Source organism: Phyllostomus hastatus, unplaced genomic scaffold (assembly GCF_019186645.2).
Source record: "Phyllostomus hastatus isolate PE091 unplaced genomic scaffold, TTU_PhHast_1.1 phas_contig_34, whole genome shotgun sequence".
NCBI lineage: Eukaryota > Metazoa > Chordata > Mammalia > Chiroptera > Phyllostomidae > Phyllostomus > Phyllostomus hastatus.
This window is the reverse complement of record NW_025333857.1, coordinates 51671693-51694687: the sequence shown is the minus strand read 5'-3', so window position 1 is coordinate 51694687 and position 22995 is coordinate 51671693. Positions and strand designations below refer to the sequence as shown.

At 39.7% G+C, this 22995-nt stretch overlaps 1 protein-coding gene and 1 pseudogene across 4 annotated transcripts in view; one reads left to right on the top strand and one right to left on the bottom strand.

Annotated features, from left to right (window-relative positions):
• Positions 1-22995, bottom strand: part of PLPPR1 (phospholipid phosphatase related 1) — a 237688-nt gene that overhangs the window by 106625 nt on the left and 108068 nt on the right. The window contains exons 1-2 of one of the 4 annotated variants that reach the window (XM_045840449.1): positions 8401-8430; positions 7849-7956 (exon numbers count right to left, since the gene is read on the bottom strand). In XM_045840449.1, coding sequence (XP_045696405.1) covers positions 7849-7911 — 63 coding nt within the window. In that variant the 5' untranslated portion in view covers positions 7912-7956; positions 8401-8430. Of the gene's footprint in view, positions 1-7848; positions 7957-8187; positions 8324-8400; positions 8431-22995 lie in introns of those variants that run through there. The other 3 variants (XM_045840448.1, XM_045840447.1, XM_045840446.1) reach the window with 3 other exon arrangements.
• On the top strand, positions 15580-15999 carry LOC123819812 (annotated as a pseudogene).

The following is a 22995-nucleotide window of genomic DNA, read 5'->3' as shown; positions in this document are numbered from 1 at the left end:
AACATATCAAAAAGGACTTCCTTAATCTGTGTCAGTTCTCCACTGGGAAAGTACACTTCTTCAATGTGTCCGTGAGACCAACCATTAGGCCTACACATGCGCAATGGAAGTAACATAAGATTGGCATTTATGTTCAACTAAAACCCGAACTTTACCACCTACTGGCATTGTGGCCTTCAGTAAGTACAACTTCTCTGTACCTTGGTTTCTTCATCTCAAATTTGAAAGTGAAGACAAATTCCTACTGCCCAGGGCCAATATTATCCATTGATGTTTTTCAGTATTCCAATTATATACCAGAATGCCATGCACATGTCAAATGTGGTGTATTTAATGGTATAATACCATTATTTGGGGATTTAAAAAAATCTGAAGTCCGAATAACTTACATCTTGAGATGTGTACAAAGAGGTATATATGTCATTACAATGTTGACGGGAGCAAAGGGGCTCTCTTCCTGACCACATCCCCGCCTACTCAAAATCCTTCTCTGACACTTTACAGTGAAGAGCATGACTGTAAATCAGGAAGAGGGTGTGGTAGAATTATAAAAACAAGGGGTTGGAAGGTCCTCAGACCCAACTCCCAGTCCTTCCCTTGGAGTCCAACCACCTGATTTCCTCCAGAGCTGTTTCTTCCTCTTCTGATCCCTTGTTCTCCAGGTCAGATCCATTTTCTTAGTCCTAACTTCTCTTCTCCTTACCCCCGCCCATGACTATTTATTTAAACTAGGATCTTGACCCCAAAACATTCAACTCGGACAGGCTCAATGCTGAAGGACAGAGGAGCCCTCACTCAGCTGACAGAGCATCTGAGGATAAGGATAAAGGGTAATGGCAACCATATCTCATTTAAAAATCAACACTGGCATTTTGATACTATGAAAAATAGGTACCTAAATACTGGTATTGTCCTTTTGCTCCAGTGCTACAAACACTAGTCAAAGTAATGACTAAATAATTAAAAAATGGGAAAATACTTTACAATTTGCATTTGTCATTGCAATTTAGAAGACCCACAAATTTCTCATTGCTTTGTTTGAAATTTTATCCAATAGCACCTCAGTATGTATTCTGAAGACTGTTCCCCTAAACCTAGCAGTACTGCCTACCTGAGGATTAAATTGTCATTGCCCTTTCTGTCAGGATTTTGGGTGTGTGTGTGTGTGTGTGTGTGTGTGTGTGTGTGTGGTTTGTTTCACTTGTTTTTGTTCTTATCTGTTTTCTGTTGGGTAAGAGCTGTTATTTTAAATTATTTTTTGTTAATATTTATTAGACATATGACTTGGCAAGGACTTTCAGGTTCATTAACTTATTTATTTCTCAAAAGTGCCCACCAGAAGGTTGTTTTTATTTCCATTTCACAGATGCAACAATTGAAGTCCAAAGAAGTTACTGTGTAGCAGCAATAGATGGCAGATTGCAACCCAGGACTTTTAATATCAGGTTACTTTTTTATTCTACACAATTATACATAAAGATAAGATTTTGATACATTCTCCTAGGCAAAAACAGCTGAGTTTAAAAAAATTAAAGGAGAAAAAGTTCTCAATGTGTCTTAAATATAACAGTAACAATCTAAGTCTCAGGAACAAGGCATTCAGAGCTGTTAAATCTAAGCACCTGTAAGTAAAGATCAGAAAGCAAGACCAATACTCATTCTTTTGTATAACCTGAAGCACACAAAATGAGAGAAGCATTGAGGCAGTACTCAGTTTCTAAAAATGATGATGTGGAATTCCTTAACTTATGGCCCCAGAGAAAAACACTCAAAACCATCAGATTCTTGCAGAACTTCATGAGATTTATCTTCAGGCTGGGATTTATAACAATCACCTGGTAGGTTCGAGCCGAGAAAAATGAGTTGTCAGAAACAGGCAATAGAAATTGCAGGTACAAGCGACCACCAAAATGATAAAACTGTCACATCGGTACACATCAAGAAACAATTGCATTCATTATGTTCAAAGTCCTGGTACTCAATATTGTCTTTCAGGGAAGCTAAGCTCTATTTAAAGTTTTGCTGTTAGCACAGATATATTAAAAAAGACTTGACTGAGTTATTCATGAGTTTACAGAAAATTCAGTGGAATTGTTGAGAGAAATCTACTGGTATCTGGGAAGATTTTTCAAACAGATATCTTCAGTCCTAAGCATTTTGAAAAACCATATCTGCTACTGATTGTGGAGGCCTAAAAGACTAGAAACAGCTCATATTCTTATTTTTAGGGGGAAAATGATACTTCATCCACCAAATTGAGTGTGTTTTCCCCCAGGAAAGTCCTCCTTCTGTGGGTCCTCAAGTAGGAGAGGGTTGCTGAAATGACAGAGAGGAAAGGAGAAAGGAGGGAATCAGGGACCAGAAATACATGGGGAGACAAAGGCAGAGAGGGAGGGAGGGGAGGTGGAAGGAGGGAAGGAAAGAGAAAGAAGAGGCATGGATGAAAAATTAGCATAGAGAGAACATTTGATTACTTAGATCCCTATTTTTAATTTTTAGCTATTTTGTTTTAAGTCCCTTTATCCTCACCAAATGTTAATATTATTGAGTTCAAGGAATAGAACTGAAAAAGTGGATCTCCCCATGTTCATTTAAAAGTTGTTAATTTTCCACTTCTTTTCCTACTCCTGACTTCTCTAGCTTCTGTCTGTTTCAGTATCTGCCACTTTCACTTGCTCTGGTAGAACCCCTATCAGTGAAGAGCTGAAGCTGTTGGTCAGAAATATCACTGTGGACCTTCTTGGAATTTTAGTGATTTTGGATTTCCCTCTCCTTAGTGACAGAAATTTCCTATTCTGGTCCTTACCATCATCATTCTCTTGTCAATGGCTTTCTGTTCAAGAGGCTCTGGCTATCATGACAAGGCACATTTAACGATTAGCTGACACTGGGGGATGTACAAAAGAGGTGTTTTACTGAATGCTACCTACCATTCCAGGGTGTTGTTTCTGGAACTGCCTGCATTGCCTACTACACATCATACTTCTAATCCAGTCTGTTGTCCTCTGCTGTTTACTGCCTCCCTTTCAGCCCCTCATCTTCTATAGGTACTCTCTGAAATCTACACATTTTGCTCTCTTCAGTGACATCTTAACTTCTCATTTTGGTCTGTAACATTCAAGGATTCACCCAAGCAGTGCTCTCCTAACTTGTCATCACCATGAGATCTTTCACGCTGCATGCTTCTTTGTCAGACAGCTTCTCTCCAGCACTGTTTCGGACTTTTGCGTAGGTCGCAAGCAGGCTCCTACATTGTCAGCAACTTTGACCTGAGAAGGCTAGTTGGCATCTAATTCGCCTCACCAGTGCCACAAATAAACATCCCTCAGTCCAAATTCTGTGCTCCTATAGTTAAAATCACCAAGAAAATGCATGTCAGTGCTCCACTGTGGACCCTAGGTATCTGTCATTCCCACTCTCCAGCCCCTACACACATGGCAAGCATGGCCCAACAATCCTGGTTCTATAAAAAACTTAGTGAGATCCAAGTTACAGAAGCCTATTTGGTATGTAAAGTTTGCAAGAGGGGCAAACCACATAATGCCTTGGGGAAAAATAGGTAGTAAAAAAATGTGTGTTAAATGAATGAATGCATTCAGAGACAAAAATAGTATGAAAACATTCTGCTGCAGCATCTACAAACAATGGCTAGTGTTTTTTCATTGTATTTTTTTTTGTTTAATTCACAGGTGAGCCAAGTCAAAAAGGTTACTAAAGTAAGCGTAATAACTGAATAAACTGATGGTATAGTGGATCTAGGTGGGAACAGAGAAAGAGGTACATGTCAATCTCAGGAACAGGATTTGGTCTTTAATGTCTGTGGAAATAGGTCATGAGGACTTGAGTTGGAACTGAGACTCCAGTGTAAAAGCCAGAATTCCTGAAATCTTGCTTTTCATTTCAGAGAAAATGAATTCTATAGACATCCACCTGCTAGCACAGGAAGACTACAAGGAAACTGAACTTTGACTAATCATACTTTAGGAATGTGCATGTTTGGATTCTGGATATAGAAGCCTGAGCCCAAGAGAAACATGCATGTAAAATTCCTTCAAAGACGTACTCTTAAAACAACCCACATGAATCCTACAGGAGAAGCAAGTTCTGCTAAAAATAAGCTGAAGACAAATTACAAAAATAAGCAAGGTAATAATCACCCATGAGCTAGAGACAGCAGACAGAATACTCAGGAGGATTAGAACACCAATAATTTCAGATAACAGCATACTCTGAAAGAACATAAAAGAAAAACCATAGCATCAAAACAGGTAGATTTTTTAAAAAGTACATAGAACTTCTAGAAATTAAAAAAAAATAAGATGGCTTAAGAGACACTGAATATAGAAAGAATAAGAAGAAATAATACATCAAATAGATGTTGCAGAAAAAATACAATAAAAAGAATAAAGGAGAGAGAACATTTGAAAAGGAGAGTTTTATAGAATTTGGTACAAACAGGGCTTTTCATACTCAAGATGAAAACAAGTCCCAACAAGTATAAATTCTGAAACTGCAGTGTGTGTGTGTGTGTGTGTGTGTGTGTGTGTGTGTGTGAGAGAGAGAGAGAGAGAGAGAGAGAGAGAGATTTAAAAGGAACTGGAAACAAAAAGTATCTTAAAGTAATCAGAGAGAAGAGTTTCACAGCAACAATAAAGTCTGGAGGAGTAGAGAGAGGAAAGGGATAACTTGCAAAATTCTTAGGGTGGAAAATAAACTCTTCAATCTAGAATTAAGTGCCAAGCTATTAATATAAAGACAACTTCAGATGAATATTAAGAATGTTTATAACTCGCTAGACCCTTGCTGAAAGAACTACTAAAGGATAAATTTTACAAGGAAATTAAACCCTGAAGGAAGGGGAGAATAAAAGGAGCGATGGTGAGTAAAAAAACTGATGAATATGTAAATACAAAAAAAAGCCCTGACTGAAAAAAAATTAAATGAAAAATTTAAATAATATATAAAAATCAAGAATGACACCCAGAATCTCAAAGTGACCTAAGAACATCATCAATTGTTTGAGAAGCTTAGAGCTAATGATTAAATAGAAAAACTTAAAATATTGAGGTTAAAATTTAATAGTAAGTTCAAAAGAATAGAAATATAATCTAAAATTTAAAACACAACAGAAAATTAAAAAGTCATCTAATCTAGCAGGAAGAGAACAGAAAAATAAGAAGTGAAAGTCCACACTTATTTAAAATCAGCAACAAAGAAAGGATGTCTTCTACCCCTGCTTCTATCCAGTATAATACTAGAGGTCTTAACCACAACAATAAGACAAGAAAAACAAACTAAAGTCATAACAATCAGAAAAGAAGAAACAAATCTGCTACTACCTGCAAATGATGTAACTGTCTGAAAAGAAAATCTAACAAAATTACAGACACACTCACAGAGTTTAACAAAGTTTTTTTCAAGAAATTGATTTTAAAAATCAACATTGTTCCTATAATGCAGCAACAAACAACTCGAAAATGTAATTATACCCCAGCAATTCCACCCTAGGTGTCAGTCCAAGGGAAGCCCTTACACAAAAATGCACATGAAGACAAAAATAAGAATTTTTCTGCAAAAAGTCTTAAGAGTAAAAAAAATAAACTTATAAAAGTGAAAAAATAGGAAAACAAACAAAAAAGAATTAACCAAATTGTCCCTCAGGAGGTATATTCACTCAATAGGAAAAAATGCAACAATTAAAATGAATAATTGACAATCTGGATAAATCTCAGAAACTTGATTTTGAATGACAAGGCAAGTTGCAAAAAAAAAAAAAAAGAAAGAAAAGTTTGGTATGGTATCACTTATTTAAAATCTCCCTGAAATATTAATTATGTATACATATACATGAAGAAAAATATGAAAATATACATGAGAATCATGCAGAGGAATGAAGTCTCTAATTTTACATATAGTTACTTCTGGGTCCAGGACAGTAGGACTTTAGCTATAGCTATAACATTTTATTTCCTTGAAAAAAAATTTGATGAATATATGGCAAAATTTTAAGATTTGGTTTTGGTAGTTGGGTCAGGGATGTCTGTTGTATTATTTTTCTTTCTCCGGCTAGTTTCTGAGAGAAATCACTGATGCATCTTAAATTTCCATGCACATGAAGCATAATACAGCAAGAAAAAGAATAAGCTACATTTTCTCTCCCAGAGTTTTCGACTTATATTTATGTTTGTGTCAGGTAAAGGCACAGAGAAACTGATTTATGTCTCATGTTGCCTGCTCCTCCAGTGAAGCTCATCATTCAAACATTAGCGGGCTCCAAATCATCAGAGAGATAGCTGCCAGCAATAAATTAAACATCTTACTTTGAGGTTTGGTTCCTGTTTGATTTTTAAGAAAATGTCAAATAAAATCGCTTTTGGGAGGACAAAGTTGATGATGGATGACTTATACCCCAATTTCCCCCAACTCACTTTAAAAATTTATTTGTCTTGTGACAAAAGAAAGTTTTAACATTGAAAACTAATGCTATAGCCTTCTGCTCTTTCCTGCATGAGCAGCAGGAGAAAGGACTCCTTTCCTCCATTATAACTTCAATATGAACCACAGTAACTAGAACCATAATACACAGGATGTATAGTTATTCTCTGAATGGAGTTACTCTCGTTCTTACATAGCAAGTTAAAGGAAGAGTATTAAGAACATGCACTTATGGAGAGAGATGCTTGAGTCTATGTGTGACTTGACTCCTATTAATATCCCACTCTAATTTCCTATTTCCACATTACTCTGGAATACAAACAGGTTCACAAATATCACCAGAAAGTAAATCATCAAGTAATATTTGTTCATCTAAACTACTAAGGGGTGACTATAAGGTGAAACTCATGGATCAGCCAAACACATATATTATTGGCCAAAAATCAGAATGCTCAAAATTATCCAACTGACTATATAACCAGCTGAAGTTATTTCAAGAGGTAGAAGATAAAAGTATTTGTTATATTGATTCATACAATGTGTTTAAACAAGTGTACTGAAAGTTTACTTCTAGTAATATAAATAGGGGCTTAACCCAGATGTCTGCTTTAACATGGGTATTAAATCAACATCCATGTTCCTGTCACACTCAGCTAAAAAGATCCCACAAGAACCTGCAACAACTGGCCCTTGGGATGTGCAAACTACCCAGGCAGTTACCCAGAAAGGAAACTGAGACATTTATTTTTCTGCCCTTTACATTGTCATATTTGAAACCTGATCTTTAGGATTAAAAACAAACAAGTAAATAGCCCATTAGACGTCCAAACTGTTAAGAAGGCAGAAATATCATTGTCTCTAGAAAACCAACATCTTATCTTGAGATAACCCACAATAGCTTTTTGTTTGCATCATGTGATTCCACATTTCTTAAAATTTCCATGTCTTTTTCTCCTGCATAGCAAACACATAGGGAGGGAGATCCAATGGGGAAGGGGTGCAAGAAGTTTAACCAAAAAGATGCTGGAGAAACTGTTTGCTGGTACAAACTTGGAGCGACTCAACAAAGTCACTCATCACCAAAGAAAACTGCACACTATCCAAGCTCCTACTAAAGAAAAATGCCCACTGGAGATAGTCAGCTTTAAGATTTTGCTTTCTGTATTTGGGCTCCAAGGCAAAAGACCATCAACTGACATCATCTGTAAACTTGTCTGGTTCATTGAATTCCTGAAACATGATATTGATTTTCTGAAAACAAATGAATTTAAATGCTGCACTAATAATTATATCTGGGCTATCAAAATTTAATTATCAATCACAAGATTAAATAATTTTAATCCAAGTCCTCAGCATAAAAATTGCTACTATTATTCCAACTTATCCATACAGGTAAAAAAAAAATACACATACCTCAACAAATATAAAACATGGGATGATGGAATAACTTCGCTGAGTGTTGTTTCCTACAGCCATTTCTTACACCATGTAGCAAGGCTGCACCGTCTGCGACTGTCCAGGCTGAAACGGAAATACGTAACATGGTGTAAGACCGTATGTCTAGCAGTCCCTTGAGTATTTACATAAAAAACAATCAGCAACCCTGTAGATAAGCAAGCTGTATACAAACAATGCAAAACAGTGATCTACAACACAGTCAAGTCGAATAACCATTCCAGGGAAAAGGAAATGATATACGCCAGCCATGAGCAGCCTTAGAGACCAAATGCTCAGATAGGGAGCCCTGTGCACCTAGCTGCAATCAGCAGAATTCTAGTGGCCTGGTGCTTCACCGTGCCTCAACCCAGCAGACTGCCCTCGTGCCCTGAAACAGTTGTGGCTGCAGAACATTTGGTAGTGTCCCTTCTGCGTGGATCGCCTCTTTCCTCGCCGCATCCTCCTGGTTTGCAACTTTAGGTCTTATTTGTTTCTGCCCTTGCTGACGTTGGTACCGAAGGCACTAACCTCTGACTTCCTGCTGTGACCACTCTTTGCCCTGGCTCCCTTCGATACACGGCTGTTAACTACTTTGGATTAACGCATCACTGATCCCCCTCGCTGGTTCCTTCAGCCCCGTGACTGTGCGTGCTCGCGTGTGTGCGTGTTCCAAACACAAAACACTGACATAATACATTCCCTTAACTTATGAGAATGGAGTATCTGTGCAATAACATAATTTTACAGACCTCTGTCCTATTTTGAACTGAAAACATTCTATTAGGAGTTGACTTAATTTTGGATCCTCTTTAAAAAACAAAGCAGCAAAGTTGAGATTTTAGGTTTTTATGAAACTTCTAAGGCCAGGTAAAAAGAGTCTTCTGTTTCATCTCCGATTCTCTACACAGAGCCACACTTAACGTGTGTCGAGTGTCGTTTGTCTCGTACCCCTGGGTTCTTCCCAACAGTTCTTATGGGCTGTGATATAGAGAGTTCCTGAGACTGGCCAACCATACTTTTCTTAAAGGTCATGAATTCATGTTAATGTTTTCTAATGTGTTTTTCCTTTAACGACGTCCTTCCTTGCCTTTTCCAGAATGAAACTTGAAAATACATTTCCTTTTCATTTTGAGTTACTAACTTCAGACATGTTGACTGAAACTTTCTCTGATCAATTTTAACATTATGTGTGACAGAGTCAGCACCAATTACAGGGCTATGCTGAACCCTGTTGAATGTTTCGTTACATCTACCCACACGATACCAATAGTAGCAACCCCTTTTGCTCCCAAGTTGTGGCAACTAAAAATGTCCCCAGACACTGCCACCTATCCCCTTTAAGAGAGAAGAGCAACAGGGGTGGATACAGCCCCTGGTGGAGAACCACTAATTTAGGCGGACAGAGAGCTGAGGCTCTAGAACATGAGAAACTCTGAGTTGGTGATGAACTTGCTCCACCTGCGATAAAGGTCACAGTTGAGCCAAATAGGACAAACCTCTTCTGGCTTGGAATTTACAGAGAAAATTATTGAAAATTACTGAGGTGCCTTACTGACATTTGGGGAAGTGAAGGGCATCTCAAGTTCAGAGATAATTATTCGGGTCATACCAAAGCTCCTGTAAGTGGTTGTTACTACCACTCTGAACTCCAGAGGAAAGCATCATACGTTAAGTATACATTAAGTACTACATAGGCCCAGTCCCCAGGGCCCGTGAGCTATTTAGGAGCCCATGAAAATAAAGGAAGTGAACAGAAAGGCACCCAAACAATGCAAAACTAAATGAATAAATATGTAAGTATATACCTAAAGATGTCAGATTTTTACAAGTCCATTTATTACTAAATTAAGTGTCTATAACAATTTAACTAACTTGAAAATGACTTGTAGGTAAAATTTTCTTAATTCCAAAAATTTCTTTCCAGGGCAACTAAAATGATTGTAAATTAAATTAGTGACACAGAAAAAAAATAACTTCAAGAAAAAAAGTTTTAAATTTTCATTTTGCTACAAAATAAAAATTTACTATCAGATTACTCTTTACATGTTTATTATCCTATGAAACAGAGCCTCCAAAAACCAGCTGCAGAAAACAATCTTAAACAACCTTAAAATAGCCCTGGAGGGATTTTGCTTCCAGCCAAGAGGAAATGACTGTGACTGGATTTCACGCCTGACACAACTGAAAAATACAGACAAAATAAATGAGACAATGGTATTCCAGGCATTAAACTTGAGGCAATGAAGGGCAGTGGTCCCTAAAGATGGGAACTAAAAGAAGTGAGCCCTGTGATCGCCCTAGTTTACTGCCTGGAGACAGTCTCCAGGCCACACACAGAGAGGGGGAACTCAGAAAGGTGGCTGATAGAACTGGGAATGTGGGGAGGCCAAAGCAACTGGCGCTCACAGAGAACCCAGAGCACCAGAGAAGCCTGCATGGAGAGCCGGGCTGCTCTGCAGAGGCTCCCCTGGAGCCTTCAGCACAGTACTGACAAGCACGGGAAGAAACAACCTAAGGGCTAGAGAGAATAATCATCAAGGCTCACACAAGGCCATGAATACTTTCTGTTTCTACCAACCAAAATGAAAAGACCCAGCTCACCAGACAGAAGGTAGAGGACTTCAGTGTGGGTTAATTATTAACTCCAGCATGAAAACAGTTCTCCACAGGGACCACTAGTGGCACTGAGCAGTACTCCTTGCAGCGTATTCTCCTCTCCCCCGACCCCCACCCGCCGTTTAATTTGTCTGATACAGAATACTGAGTATTTACTGAGATTCCGGGCCACTGAGCATTGCACTTTTCCCTGGTGTCAGGAGACTCTGGAAGCAAGAATGTGACAACACAATCCATCCTCAGGCCACGTCAAAGATGCCTTTGACATGAGACTTACAACATTCAGCGTGGTAAAACTTTCTATAAGTTCATTCTTTAGAAGTAGGTGGTGTAAGATTAAAAGGAGATGAGGTCTAGAATGGGGAAAAAATAAAGCTTAATTTCTATGTGACCCAAGTCTTATTTGGAGGTAAGGTGGAGGTGGGGGATTTCAGTAGAAAAGGGAAAATCAAAAGGTCAGAAAAAATGAGTTGTGAGAGTTACATTTTATGTAAGATAAAATATATTAAAAATATGTAGTCAGTTATCAATCCCCAAATCCATCGTATCCATCATTAGCACAGGTGAACCAGTCAGTCACCTCCTTGGTGACACAGAGCATGCCCCCCCACACACACACCGTTCTGGATCACTTCTATTCAGTACATTATCTCCAAGCAGGATCACGGTTTGCATTTAATTTCTCTGACACTGGAAATCCTTTTTTTTTTTTTTTTAAGCAACAAAGACATTAAGGGATAGGAACAAATTAAATGGGATTGTAGATGAGTACAAAACAGATTTCATCATGAGATGGCATGGGATTTATGACGGTACTGCTGAGGCTTTCAAGAGGAATACTTGGCTTTGTTAAGTTTTAGAGATGCTTTTCAAAGCTTGTAAAGAGTAACAGTGTGAAACCCATGTATGACAGGAGGGTGGCATGGACACTCCCTTTTTTCTCTAATCTGTCCCCTTCAATAGTGTCTCATAGCTAAATCCATGGTCCAGTCCTTGAACTAGCCCACATTAAATCAGAGAGATATAAAGGGCATAAAACCCACAATCCAGTGAAATCCAGAATTGAGTCAAATCCCCACAAAATACACAGGACCCAGGGGCCCTGTGAGGATACCTGGTCCCCCACTTTGCTTGTGAGTGGCTTTTTAGACCCAAATGTCATTGCTGATTCCCTCAGGGCTCCCATTGTACACTGTCCTGGTCCTTGTGACCAGTCATTAGCTTTGTCCCTACTGCTTAAATCCGATTAATTCCTCTCATAAAACCTCAGTCTCCCTCTGAGCCTGCATTGCTGTCTGGACCTCACTCAGTGACTAGGGTTCAGCTTTCCCATTTACCTCGGGGAGTCCTTCAAGCATACAGCATGCCTGGCTCACACTTCTACCCTGAGCCTGACTGGGCAGTCTGCAAGATGGCCGTTTTGCCTCTTGTGACTTGAGTATTACTTGATGTCTGGGTCCCTGCTGCTGGGTCTTTCAGAACTGAGGCAGAATGTCACCTGGCTAACGTCTAAGTTTACAATAATTTTTGACTCTCCTAAACCTCTCCAGTCCCATTTTATAACAATCACCACCCCCTGCCCACCCCCAACCTTCCTGTACTTCAGCCACTCACTGAGTTTGTGCAACACGCCAAGCTCTTCGTCACATCCGGGCCCTCTCACCTACGCCTCCCTGAGTACTCCTCCTGCCTCCGTAGGTGCCCAGCAAATGTCTGCCCCTCCTTCAGGCCTGCAGTTAAACACTGTTTTCAGTGGGGAAGTTTTCTTAACTGTCTGACTGGTTCCTATCTCTCTTTTATACAACTTCATCCTCCTCCTCCATAATGTTTACTGTATAATTGTTTAATATCTGTTCCTTTTCTACAATGGCAGGCGGCTTTGCTCCATGTGGCTGGGCCGAGTTTATCTTGCTCAGCACTGTACCCCTAGCACCTTGCAAAGCACCCAGCACATAGTAGGTGACAGATGCTGTCACTAACAATGAGCTTAATCTGCTTAGCTCTATTGTTTGATATCACACTTGCCCTGGGTGGGTCAGCCCCTTAGATCCCAGCCCAGTCCTAATCTAGGTCTTGGGTCAGTCCTTCCTAGATCTTGCATGAACTCAATAATACAGTCCTAATGTTGGTCTTGGGTCAGTCCCTTCTGCTTACTCCATCCAGGTCAGACCCACTGTACCTTGGGCCCAAACAACAATGAAAAATAAAGTGTCAGGAAGGCCTGGGAATCAAAATGTGAACCAGAACATATTTCGAAATGTAAAATTGAAAGGCAACATTATTGCACTGAATTCTACCTCTGGGTCTTTTTGATTGTTAAAAATAAAGTTTAGATTGCTGCTTTAAAAGATATGTTCCTTAATTAAATATAACAAAAGCTAAAGTAAAGTGGGGGGGAAATATCCAAGTCTTCTTAAAAGTAAGCTTTCTGTTAGAGACTAGTCTTTTCAAAGCAACACAGAGCAGAAGGATGCCGCTGAACACAAAGGTCAGCAAATGGCCTGATGTTGGGAAGCAAGCCGAGGGCATGCTATTGTCTAAACGGCTGATGGGAACACGTACCTGAGATCACATTATGGGCCACCACCAGGGGAAGTGCTTAATAGAAAAATATATGCCAGACAGGCAGAGCACTGTCTTATTTTTTTTTAATTGTTGATATTGGTTACCCCTAATTTTCTACCAGGAGAAAAAAGTCACAGCTGGAAGAAGTAGCAGGGCACAAAGAGCTTTTCTTAATTAAAACATAGTTAATGTTTCCTTCAATAAAATCAAAGGCTAGAAGGAAATGAGGTTTTGGTGCTCAGTTAAACTGAAACCTTGATGCCCTGAAGCAAGAACAACAAGAACAACACAAAGGACACAGAGACATGCATGCACGCACCCACCCCAGAAGGGTACAAGACACCATGTAAGTTCCAGGGAAAGTTGCACTCAGCTTCAAGTCTGGGCAGAAAATAGGCAGAGAATATGCTGCCATTGCTCTCAACTGAAAAACAGTGAATGTGATTCTTAAACATTCTTGAGTATTTGCATTCTCTTGCATCTGGCTCTGATTATACAATTTCAAATATAATTTCCAAAGTGACTGCAGTTAACAACAAACTTTACAGTGATGTTGTCACCATGATCTATGTTGTAGCACTGAGTACATTAAAGGTAAAGATTTTACTCATTTCCTTTGGCTTGCAGAATGTCAGATGGGTGGTGGTAGGTGATTACTGGATTTAGGGAGACTTATTGGGGACCGCTATCATCTAGGTAAGAGATTAGACCCATGCATGAGCTGGCTTCAATCCAGTTTTCATATTTTTGAGAGATAAGTAGAGAGAAGGGATAGATGAGAACTGCTAATTAAACCTGGCCCTTCTGAAACAGCCTAGAAAGGGAATTTATCTTATTAAGGTCAGAGGGGCCAGACTGCCTTTTCAGACTTCCTAGTCATTGGTTCTTCTATGTTTCCCTTTGAATCCTCATCTGGTCCTCATCTCTGGAGCCACAGTTGTTTCTAATGACCCAAGAGATGGGATCACAAATTAAGTGGAGAGGAAAAAAAAAACCATACACACACACACACACACACACACACACACACACACAAGATTAACTGAGGGTGAGAAATTACTGGAGAAAAGAGGAAATGCATCCATAGAGTAGAATTCTAAAGAAAATATACAGGAGGTCCTTTAGCGGGTGGTGGTTCCAGGATATTAGACAGCCTTTTATGGCCTTGCCTGCAGGGATGCATTTCACAAGCTGTTCTGCGCAGTGGGGAGGCTGTGATACTGTTGTTCTGCCAGGCAAGGCTGCATTTTCCAATTTAAAGCTAAGCTGCCTAGGAGCCAAGTTGTTTGTTGGGAAGGGAAGGGAAGGGAAGGGAAGGGAAGAGGAGTCATGAGTTGAGATACCAATCTATCCTCATGTCAACCCTCTGGAACAGAGTAGGTTTGTTTTTGTCATTAGATCCCTGGTCCTTGGGCACCCACAGGAATCCCTGCCAGGAAGTCCCTGTGCCCTCACGACAGGTTAACTAATTAGCTCTGCTGGGTACTCTTGGGGTTTCAAAAGAGACAGGAAAAAGAAGTGAGAGAAATTCCTTTTCTCCATGAGAGGCTTCAGAGAAGAGTTCCGACAACACTTGTGCCAACCCGGCTTTGCCTGCGCGGCTGTGCAATCATGGGAGGATTGCATATACTCTGTGATGGAGGCGAACATAGAATTTTGAGTGAGTATAATAATGATAATGGCAATATTGCCCACTTGTCTCTTTAATATACATGTATTGAGGCCTTACTATTCCATGCCAGGCTTTATACAAAATTATAGCTTTATAGTTTTAGTTTTTACATTTAACATAGCACTTCTTGAATTAATTTGTACATGATGTGGAGATACACTGACCATTCTCTTTAATATCACAACCTGCTTCCCTCATCTAGCATTCCTGATCTTACTCTACATCTTTCTCTTTTACTTATACCACTTGTGATCCAACATACTTTATAATTCATTATATTTTATTATCTCTCTCTAGCTGCCAAAATGTAAGTTTCACAACTCCATGCCTATTTTGTTCACCAACTGTACCCCAAGTGTCTCTTGGAAAGATGACATTAAACAAACAATTACAAGTGAGATAAAAACAATGTCTCTGTGAGTCCTGTAATGGGGTTAACTTGTAAACAGTCTAGGGAGCCAGGGGAGGCTCCTGTAAAGAAGTGATCTGTGGATGCAAAGGACTTAAGAGGGTAGCGGGAACTGGATCACTGACCAAAGGGATAGATAGCACATGGGAAGTACCTGAAATAAGACAAAGTATGGCCACATGGCTGAAACATGAAGAGTGCCAGCAATGGGACATGGAACAAGGCTAGAGAAGAAAGGGCCCAGGTGATACAGGGCCACGTAGGCTGTGTTAAAAAGTTTGGAATTAGTTCTCTAAGGATACTAGTAAGCTACTAAAAGGTTTTAAGAAAAAAACTGCTATGCCCTGATTTGTTTTTACAAAGGATTGTTCAGGATATAGAGAGTGGCTTGGAACTATGGGAGAAGAATAAACACGGTCCTTTCTGTCCCTTTCCAGAGTTCAGGATGTCGAAGTGAGGACGTGGTGGGTCCTCAGTGCGAAATTCCAGATTTCCCTGGATCTTCAGATAGGAGCTGTGATCAACCATGCTGACGACATAGAGCCCAAAACTCTGTATATCACCTCTGTGAAGGAGATCAAGGGACAACTGAACAGACTTCCTGCTGCTGGTGTGGGGACATAGTGATGGCCACAGTCTAAAAGGCACCCCAGAGCTCAGAAAGAAGGTACATCCAGCAGTGGTAATTTAACAGCGAAAGTCATACCAGAGAAAAGATGGCATGTTTCTTTACTTTGACGATAACATGGGTGTCATAGTAAACAATAAAGGAGAGATGACCTGTTCTACCATCTCATGACCAGATGCAAAGGAGTGTGCAGATTTGTAACCCAGGATTGCATCCAACGCTGACAGCACCACGTGATTCCCCTGTGACTTTGTAAAACACATACATACATGCACACACACATTAAAATTTATATCTACCCTCTACCCCCCAAAAAAGAGTGAATATGAGGATGAAGTGGTCAGTTGAAGGGTCCTGTGATCATCTAGATAAGAGGAGAAGGTGGCTTGGGGTAAGGATAAAGCAACAGAGATAGACAGGTGAGTGAATTCAAGAGATAATTAGAAGAGGCCCTGGCCAGGTAGGTCAGTTGGTTAAAGCATCATCCCTATAGTCCAAGATTGTGGGTGTGATCCTCGATCAGGGCACACACAAGAATCAAACAATGAATGCAAAAATAAGTGGAACAACAAACCGATGTTTCTCTCTCTCTCCAAATTAAAAAAAAAGGAGATAATTAGAAGAGCAAATAAGATTTAGTAGCTGATTAAAGTGGGAGTGGTGGGAATGTTAAAATGACTTTTCTTATTTGTTTAAATCCCTTAGACTAAAACATGCATCTTCTTTATGTTTGTGTGCCGTCTCCAGTAGTGATGAGGTGATAAAAGCATTCTGTTTACTCTGTTAAATCAGTGCAACCTCCTGTTCAGTCTTTCCTCTTGAATCCCAATTGTGTCCTCTCAGCACCAGCTTCTTCTGGCCCAGAATCTGGCACAGCATGAAACAGACTATTCTTGACAATCATCTCAAGGTATTATCTTTTCAAATTGTACCATGCTTAAAGGAAAACAAACAAAAAATCAATATACCTTATTGTAAACATAGTCCCCTGCTAAGTTGAGGTCCCTAAATGCATCTGAATGCCTTTATTTCCTTTTTGCCTTTGCCCACCACGTAGCTTACTAGCTGAGCCATTGATGTGGTGTTTAATCACAGGTAACATGAGGACATCAATGACAGGATGAGTAAGGCACTCTCTTAGCCTCTTTCCAGTCTATGGTTTCCTGTTTGCACTCTCATTTTATCTTTCAGCCAAACTCCATAGTTTTTGGTTAACTTTCCATGGTTGCACGCGTTATGTTTCCTTCCGGACTGTAGACTGCATGACTGAGTTGACTTGTAAGTCTTTGCGCCTCTCACAGCATCCAGCACAGTGCTAAATGACAACACTGGTGAATATTTACAATTGTTCCAAGGAGAACAGTGGAAGAAGTGATTCAAGTTTGTCTTAGGTTCAACACCCTCTCCTCGCTCCTCACCTCTCCAATAATGTCCTTTCTCTCTCTGCTTTGCTAGCTTGTAACCTACAGATTGAAACCTGGCCAGGTTCACCAACAACTTATGCAGCAGTCTGATGTCACAGAATGCCACCAGAATGGCAGGATTTCCTCCCTGGCTCAGCTGCAAACCTCATCACAGGAGTAAATGTCACTCTGCATCTCCACGAAAAAGCCCCAGTTTATGGACTTGAGCACTGGTTTTAGAGTCTGACAGGTGTGGATCTGGACTTAGGTGAGAACAAGTGCATAAATTAGATTAAGTCCCTGTGCCTCGCTGTGTTTCTGTCTATTCCTTTGTCTTACTGTGGTTATACTGGGGTCAGCATTGTAAGGGGCAAATTACAAAATGCACATAGTGTTTATCATATGCCAGGCGATCTGTAAACTTTTGTTGAATAAAAGTTCTTGTTTTAAAAAATTTACTGATTTTAGAGAGGAAAAAAAGAGTGAGGAGAGAGAGACATCAATTTGTTGTTCCACTTATTTTTGCATTCATTGGTTACTTCCTGTATGTGCCCTGACCGGGGATCGAACCTGAAACCTCAGCACATTGGGAAGACACTCTAACCAACTGAGCTACCCAGCCAGAGCCTAGAAGTTCCTCATGCTCATCACTTGCAGTTCTGTTTCCCACTTTTCCTGTCAATGTCCAGACACCACCAATTAGGGAAGCACTACTGTACAATTCTGCTTAATAAGGGACTGTTTTTAAAGAACATCAGCAAAACTTATTAAACATCTCCTTATTCACCCAGATAAAAGGATTAATTATTGAACATTGCTAATTCCCAGGACACTTAATTTGTTCACATCAATTTTCAGAAAAGCTTCAGATTTAGATATGAATTAATTTCATAATTTTTTTTTCTGTTCACAAGAGAAGCCACAAAGCAATCAAGCAGGTGCAGCCTACATTTCAGCCAGCAGGGCTTTATAAGGAGGAAATTCACTCTTGAGACTGAAGGAGAAATGTGGATAATAAGATAAGGAGAGCAATGAATGAAACAGCACAATAAAGAAATAAATAAATAAATAAATAAATAAATAAATAAATAAATAAATAAAAATGTGGGTTCTGCCTGAAGCTCTTAATTGACCACCTTCCCCATGACACAGACCAAACCCATCTGGGCAATGCAAAAATAAAAACAGCATGCAGAGCTCAGTGATAGGTCAGTGCCTGCAAAGTGATAGGTCAAGCCCCAAGGTGTTAGAAGCCCCTCCAGGACAAGAATCAAAACTAATGGTGAGGTTGAAGCTAGAATGCCCTAAACATAAGAATAACTAGGACATCCGATTTCCTTGAGTTTAGCACAGCATGCTAAGACAACTTTGCCACAACAGCTCTAAAAAAGGGAGAGAACGCTGCAGAGATGTATACAAATGCTGTTGGCATAAAACTCACAAGTTCTTCCCTAGGTAAGTAAAGTCAGTCACAGAATCATGTGCTTTACTCTTGGGAAGTCGGGTACTTTTGTCACTGATTTGTGGATGAGCCCAAACTGTCTGTAGCCAAAGCAATTTATTTAAGGCCTTCATAGTAACCCAATCTGAGTGTAATTCAAAATCTTGCGTCAGTTTTGTGTTGAGACCAAGGCAAGGCAGGGGCTATTCCTGCTGTTCGGGGTGAAGATAAAACACTGCGAGGCTGTGTTTAATCATGCAGGCACACCTGGTTGAAAAGTGGCAGCTGCAACAGCAGAAAGATTGTTTCCTGGAGACCCAGGACCCTGGGGTACAATATGTACTAACTCATTACCTCTTCGTGACAGACAATTCTGGATATTCTTTTATCCTCACTTTGTACTTGTGGATACTGAGGCTCAGGTTAAGTAACTTACCACAGGTGGTACCAGGCTAAAAGTATTAAAGCTCAAACATGAACTAGGCCCCCTGGGCTCCAAACTCCACTGAGTACCACTCCACCATGCTAGCTCCTCACTCTACATGATGCTGACCCAGGATCGCCAAGCTATTGATATATGGGGATAAGAAATAGAAAAATATTTTCCCTGAGTGAATGCTATGAATCAAACACCCACAATAATGGAGTCTCAGGGCAGGAAACTACCCCATGTGTCACCTAGTCCAAGGCCTCGTCCTCTAGTTAGAATTTCAGAAAAGAACTTTTACACAGTTTGAAATAAAGTAATAACTTTCTAGAAACAAAAGATCTTGGGGCTTGGGGAAATACCCTTACAAGGCACTATTTTCTCCTCCTTTTAATAAATAAATACATTTTTTGAATGCCTGTCATGTGCTAGGCAGGGCTAGGTCCTCCAGTTGCTTTAAGAATCCCATAATAATCGTATAAGGCAGGAACTACCATTCACGTGCCCACGTTCCATGGAAGGAAACTGAGATTTAGAATTGGTTGCACAACTTGTCCTAGGACACACAATAAGGAAGCCTTAGTACAGACATTCACACCCAGTGGATTGCCGTCTTCTTCAAGGGATGTGGAGACACAGTGAAATAGAAAAATAAACCTCATGAGTTCCTACTATTCTCTGGCTTGATATCAGTAGACAGTTGCACTTACTTGCAAGTCGTTGGCGAGATATCCAATAATCCAATACTCTCTTCAGTCTAAGGCATGTCTAACTTCTCCTTGGCTTCCTAGAGCCAGGGCATCTAGGGAAACTGAGGTAACACGCTCACTACCAAGTTTTGAGCCTGTATCTGAACATGTGCCAGGAAGGAAAATACTCTTACAGCTTGTTCTGTGTAGGAGCGGCTCTGATGGCCAGAAAATCATACTTATATTCAGCTGATGATGCAATTCAGTTAGGGACCTCCCACTTGTATCTCTTGTAGGTCAAAAAATCATGACATTATCAGAAGCAAAGAGGTTTAATGCTATTCATTGAAGTACAAGTGATCTTGCAGGAAATTGAGAGATTCTTTTTCAAGGACAGCTTTAATAGCTGAAGGGGAATAATGTTTTATAGCCAGTCAACCATTCAGCTACAGGCAGCTTGTCACGCTAAAGTGGTTAAATTTTTTAAAAAACATTTCAATGACATTTGAATGCACTTAAGAAGTTGCAGTGAACAAGGAAGCTAAAGGCCTTTTTTCTTTTAGAAATCACATCTGCATTTAACTTGAAATTCTTTCCAGTCCTATGATTTCTTCATAAATATTTATGGAATCTTGATGGCTAATTAGATTATAAGCCTTTTATCCAGGAATTTGTCCAAATTTATGCTCTCCATGAAACTTGAGCTCTTTGCTGATCTTGGTTTAGTCCATATTAAATAAGCATTTGTTTTAACAGCGTTAAAGGCTACATTTTAAATTCTCACATTTGCTATGCATATTACATCATAAAATTTATAATCCTTACTTTGGGACAAAAGTTTAAAAACTCAAATCCCATGATAATGTGGGTTTCTTGTGTGAACGTGTTCCTTTTGATCAAAGAGTAATAACGTACCAAATACCCCCAACACAAGGAGAGCAAAAAGCACAAATGGCTGTTTCACATCATCAGCCAGGTAGCCTTTTATATAGACATCTTCATGTTGGTCCATGACCACCCTTAGCAACCCTATTTAACTATGAAAGAAACTAAGGAGTAGAAAGGCTAGAGAGCCTGTTCACACAGCAACTAAGCAAAAGTATTTCTCAAGCCAGGTCCTCAGATACACCACTAACTCTTTAGTCACAGAGGAAGGGCAGCTCACAAGTACCCAGAGGAGAATAAACCACTCTCTTTGTTCTAACCCGTTTCTAGAAGCCCAGGGTCTCCTCAGGTTCACCCTTTAGGAATCCAGTAGGTACCAGGAGGCCTTTTCATCTACACTTAGCAACTTCATTCCCACTTTCTATCTCCTAAGGCAATGCTATCAGCACCATGAAATTCGTCTAGGAACAGAAAGACCTGCATGTCGTTCCGGTAGCATCCTGTCATAATAAGCAAAATCATTCCTTTGTGGAAGAATCTTAAATTATAGACTTGAGGGTCTGGCTCTCAGGATTGAGATTCCTGAAAAGTGAGGTGCAAAGCTCAATTATTCACTTAGAACACTACGGCTGTCCGTTGTAACCCGCTCAGTCCCTGCCAATGCCTTCTTCCTATCTGCACGTTTTCCCGTGACTTGGAAGTGGTCACTTCATCACCCTCATCTCCCTGGAGTCCTAGTTCTTTTGCACTATAGCTCCGACTCACCACCTCTTCCCATTTTTCTCTCTTTTAGCTTTTCTCTTTTGTTCCACAAACCATTATTTCTTCATAGAAACTTTAAAATATATAAAGCAATCTATGTGTTGAGTTTAAAAGGTCAGCTGAAACTACAAGCTTATGACCCACAGCAGTCTCCCATTCCCTCTCCCCTCAGCTCTGTGTCCTGCTCCTTAGAGGCAAGCGCTTTGAAATATTTTAGTTCTTTCTTCTCATATTGAGTAACCAGATTCAAGCATTAAAGGGGAAATAAAGTGATTAGTATCATTATGGAGGGGGAAAGTCACTTTCAGTTTGATCAAAACTCCAGAGGACAGTCCAGAAAAAAAATTTACTGTAGTCTAAATGATCCCTCAAATCTTTCACACCAAGACAACTCCAAATAAGGTGAATTCCAGATTGATGCCTATAGCTAAGTCTCTATAATAAGAAAATCCAAATATTCTTAAGGATATGACTTATCTTAAGGCTATGAATTCTGTGGCACTGGTGGGGGGGGGGGTTGCACCTTTAATTTCACCCGAGATAGTTAGACTACCTGATTGATGATTTTTAATTTCTATGTATTTAGTCACAGAAACTTGATTTTTTCACAGTGAAATTTCACTTCCAGATGTTCCTGAAAGATCAGTTACGAGAAATCAAATAAGACTTTCTACTTCTATTGAAAGTGGAGTCAAGCATCATTAAGATGATCCATTATGTATCTAAGATGAGAAAAAAGGTTTTTATGTTATAGATTCCTAGACACACATTTAACTCTTAAAATTGAGGTTATGTGACAAAGATATGGACTAGATTTAGCACACCTATTCCTAAATTTAGCACACCTTTAGCACACATATAACACACCTATTCCATAAGAGGCAATGGAGAGTCCATTCAATCCTACACTTCTATTCACTCTTCCAAGCTATAGGAGAAGCTTTCAGGGTGAGCACATACCCCTTGAGCCTTACTACCTCATTTAATCTGGTCAAATCCCCAGTTCTGCAGTCTCTACATCTCTTTGCCTGTGGACATTTTACCTGAAACAGAGGATAATGGCTCAGCTGCCTGCAATGCAGGCTGAAAGTGCCCGAGAATTAAAATTCTTGGGCCCAGACCTTTTTATCTTAACTTTGCCTGAAGGATTTCCTGTGGTAGACTGGACTTTGGCCATAATGTTATTTACAACTGGAGAGCCTTTCTGTCAGATTTCGATTTGGCTGTTTGGAGTGGAGTATCTATCTGAGTGGAGCCCCCAGATGCTTTGATCATCAGAAAGGTTTGAGAACCATGGCTTTTTTCAAATCAAAGTTTTTTTTAAAAATATAAGTACACTGACTATGTCTTCGGTAAGAGCAAGATGGACACTGTGATTGTCAACATCATGGCTTGTAACTAAACTCGAAATCTTTCAATGCTGTTCAGCACACTGTTTACTCAGTTATTCAACATTCACTCATCACCTACTCGATTCCTGACCTACATGCTGGGGATATAACAATGAATAATATCCATCCCAGTCTTGGAGAAGCTTTGGCTGAAGGAGAGGCAGATACACAGATAAGTCACAATGTAATGTGAAATATAATATAAAAATGCTTTATCACACATCATGATAGCACA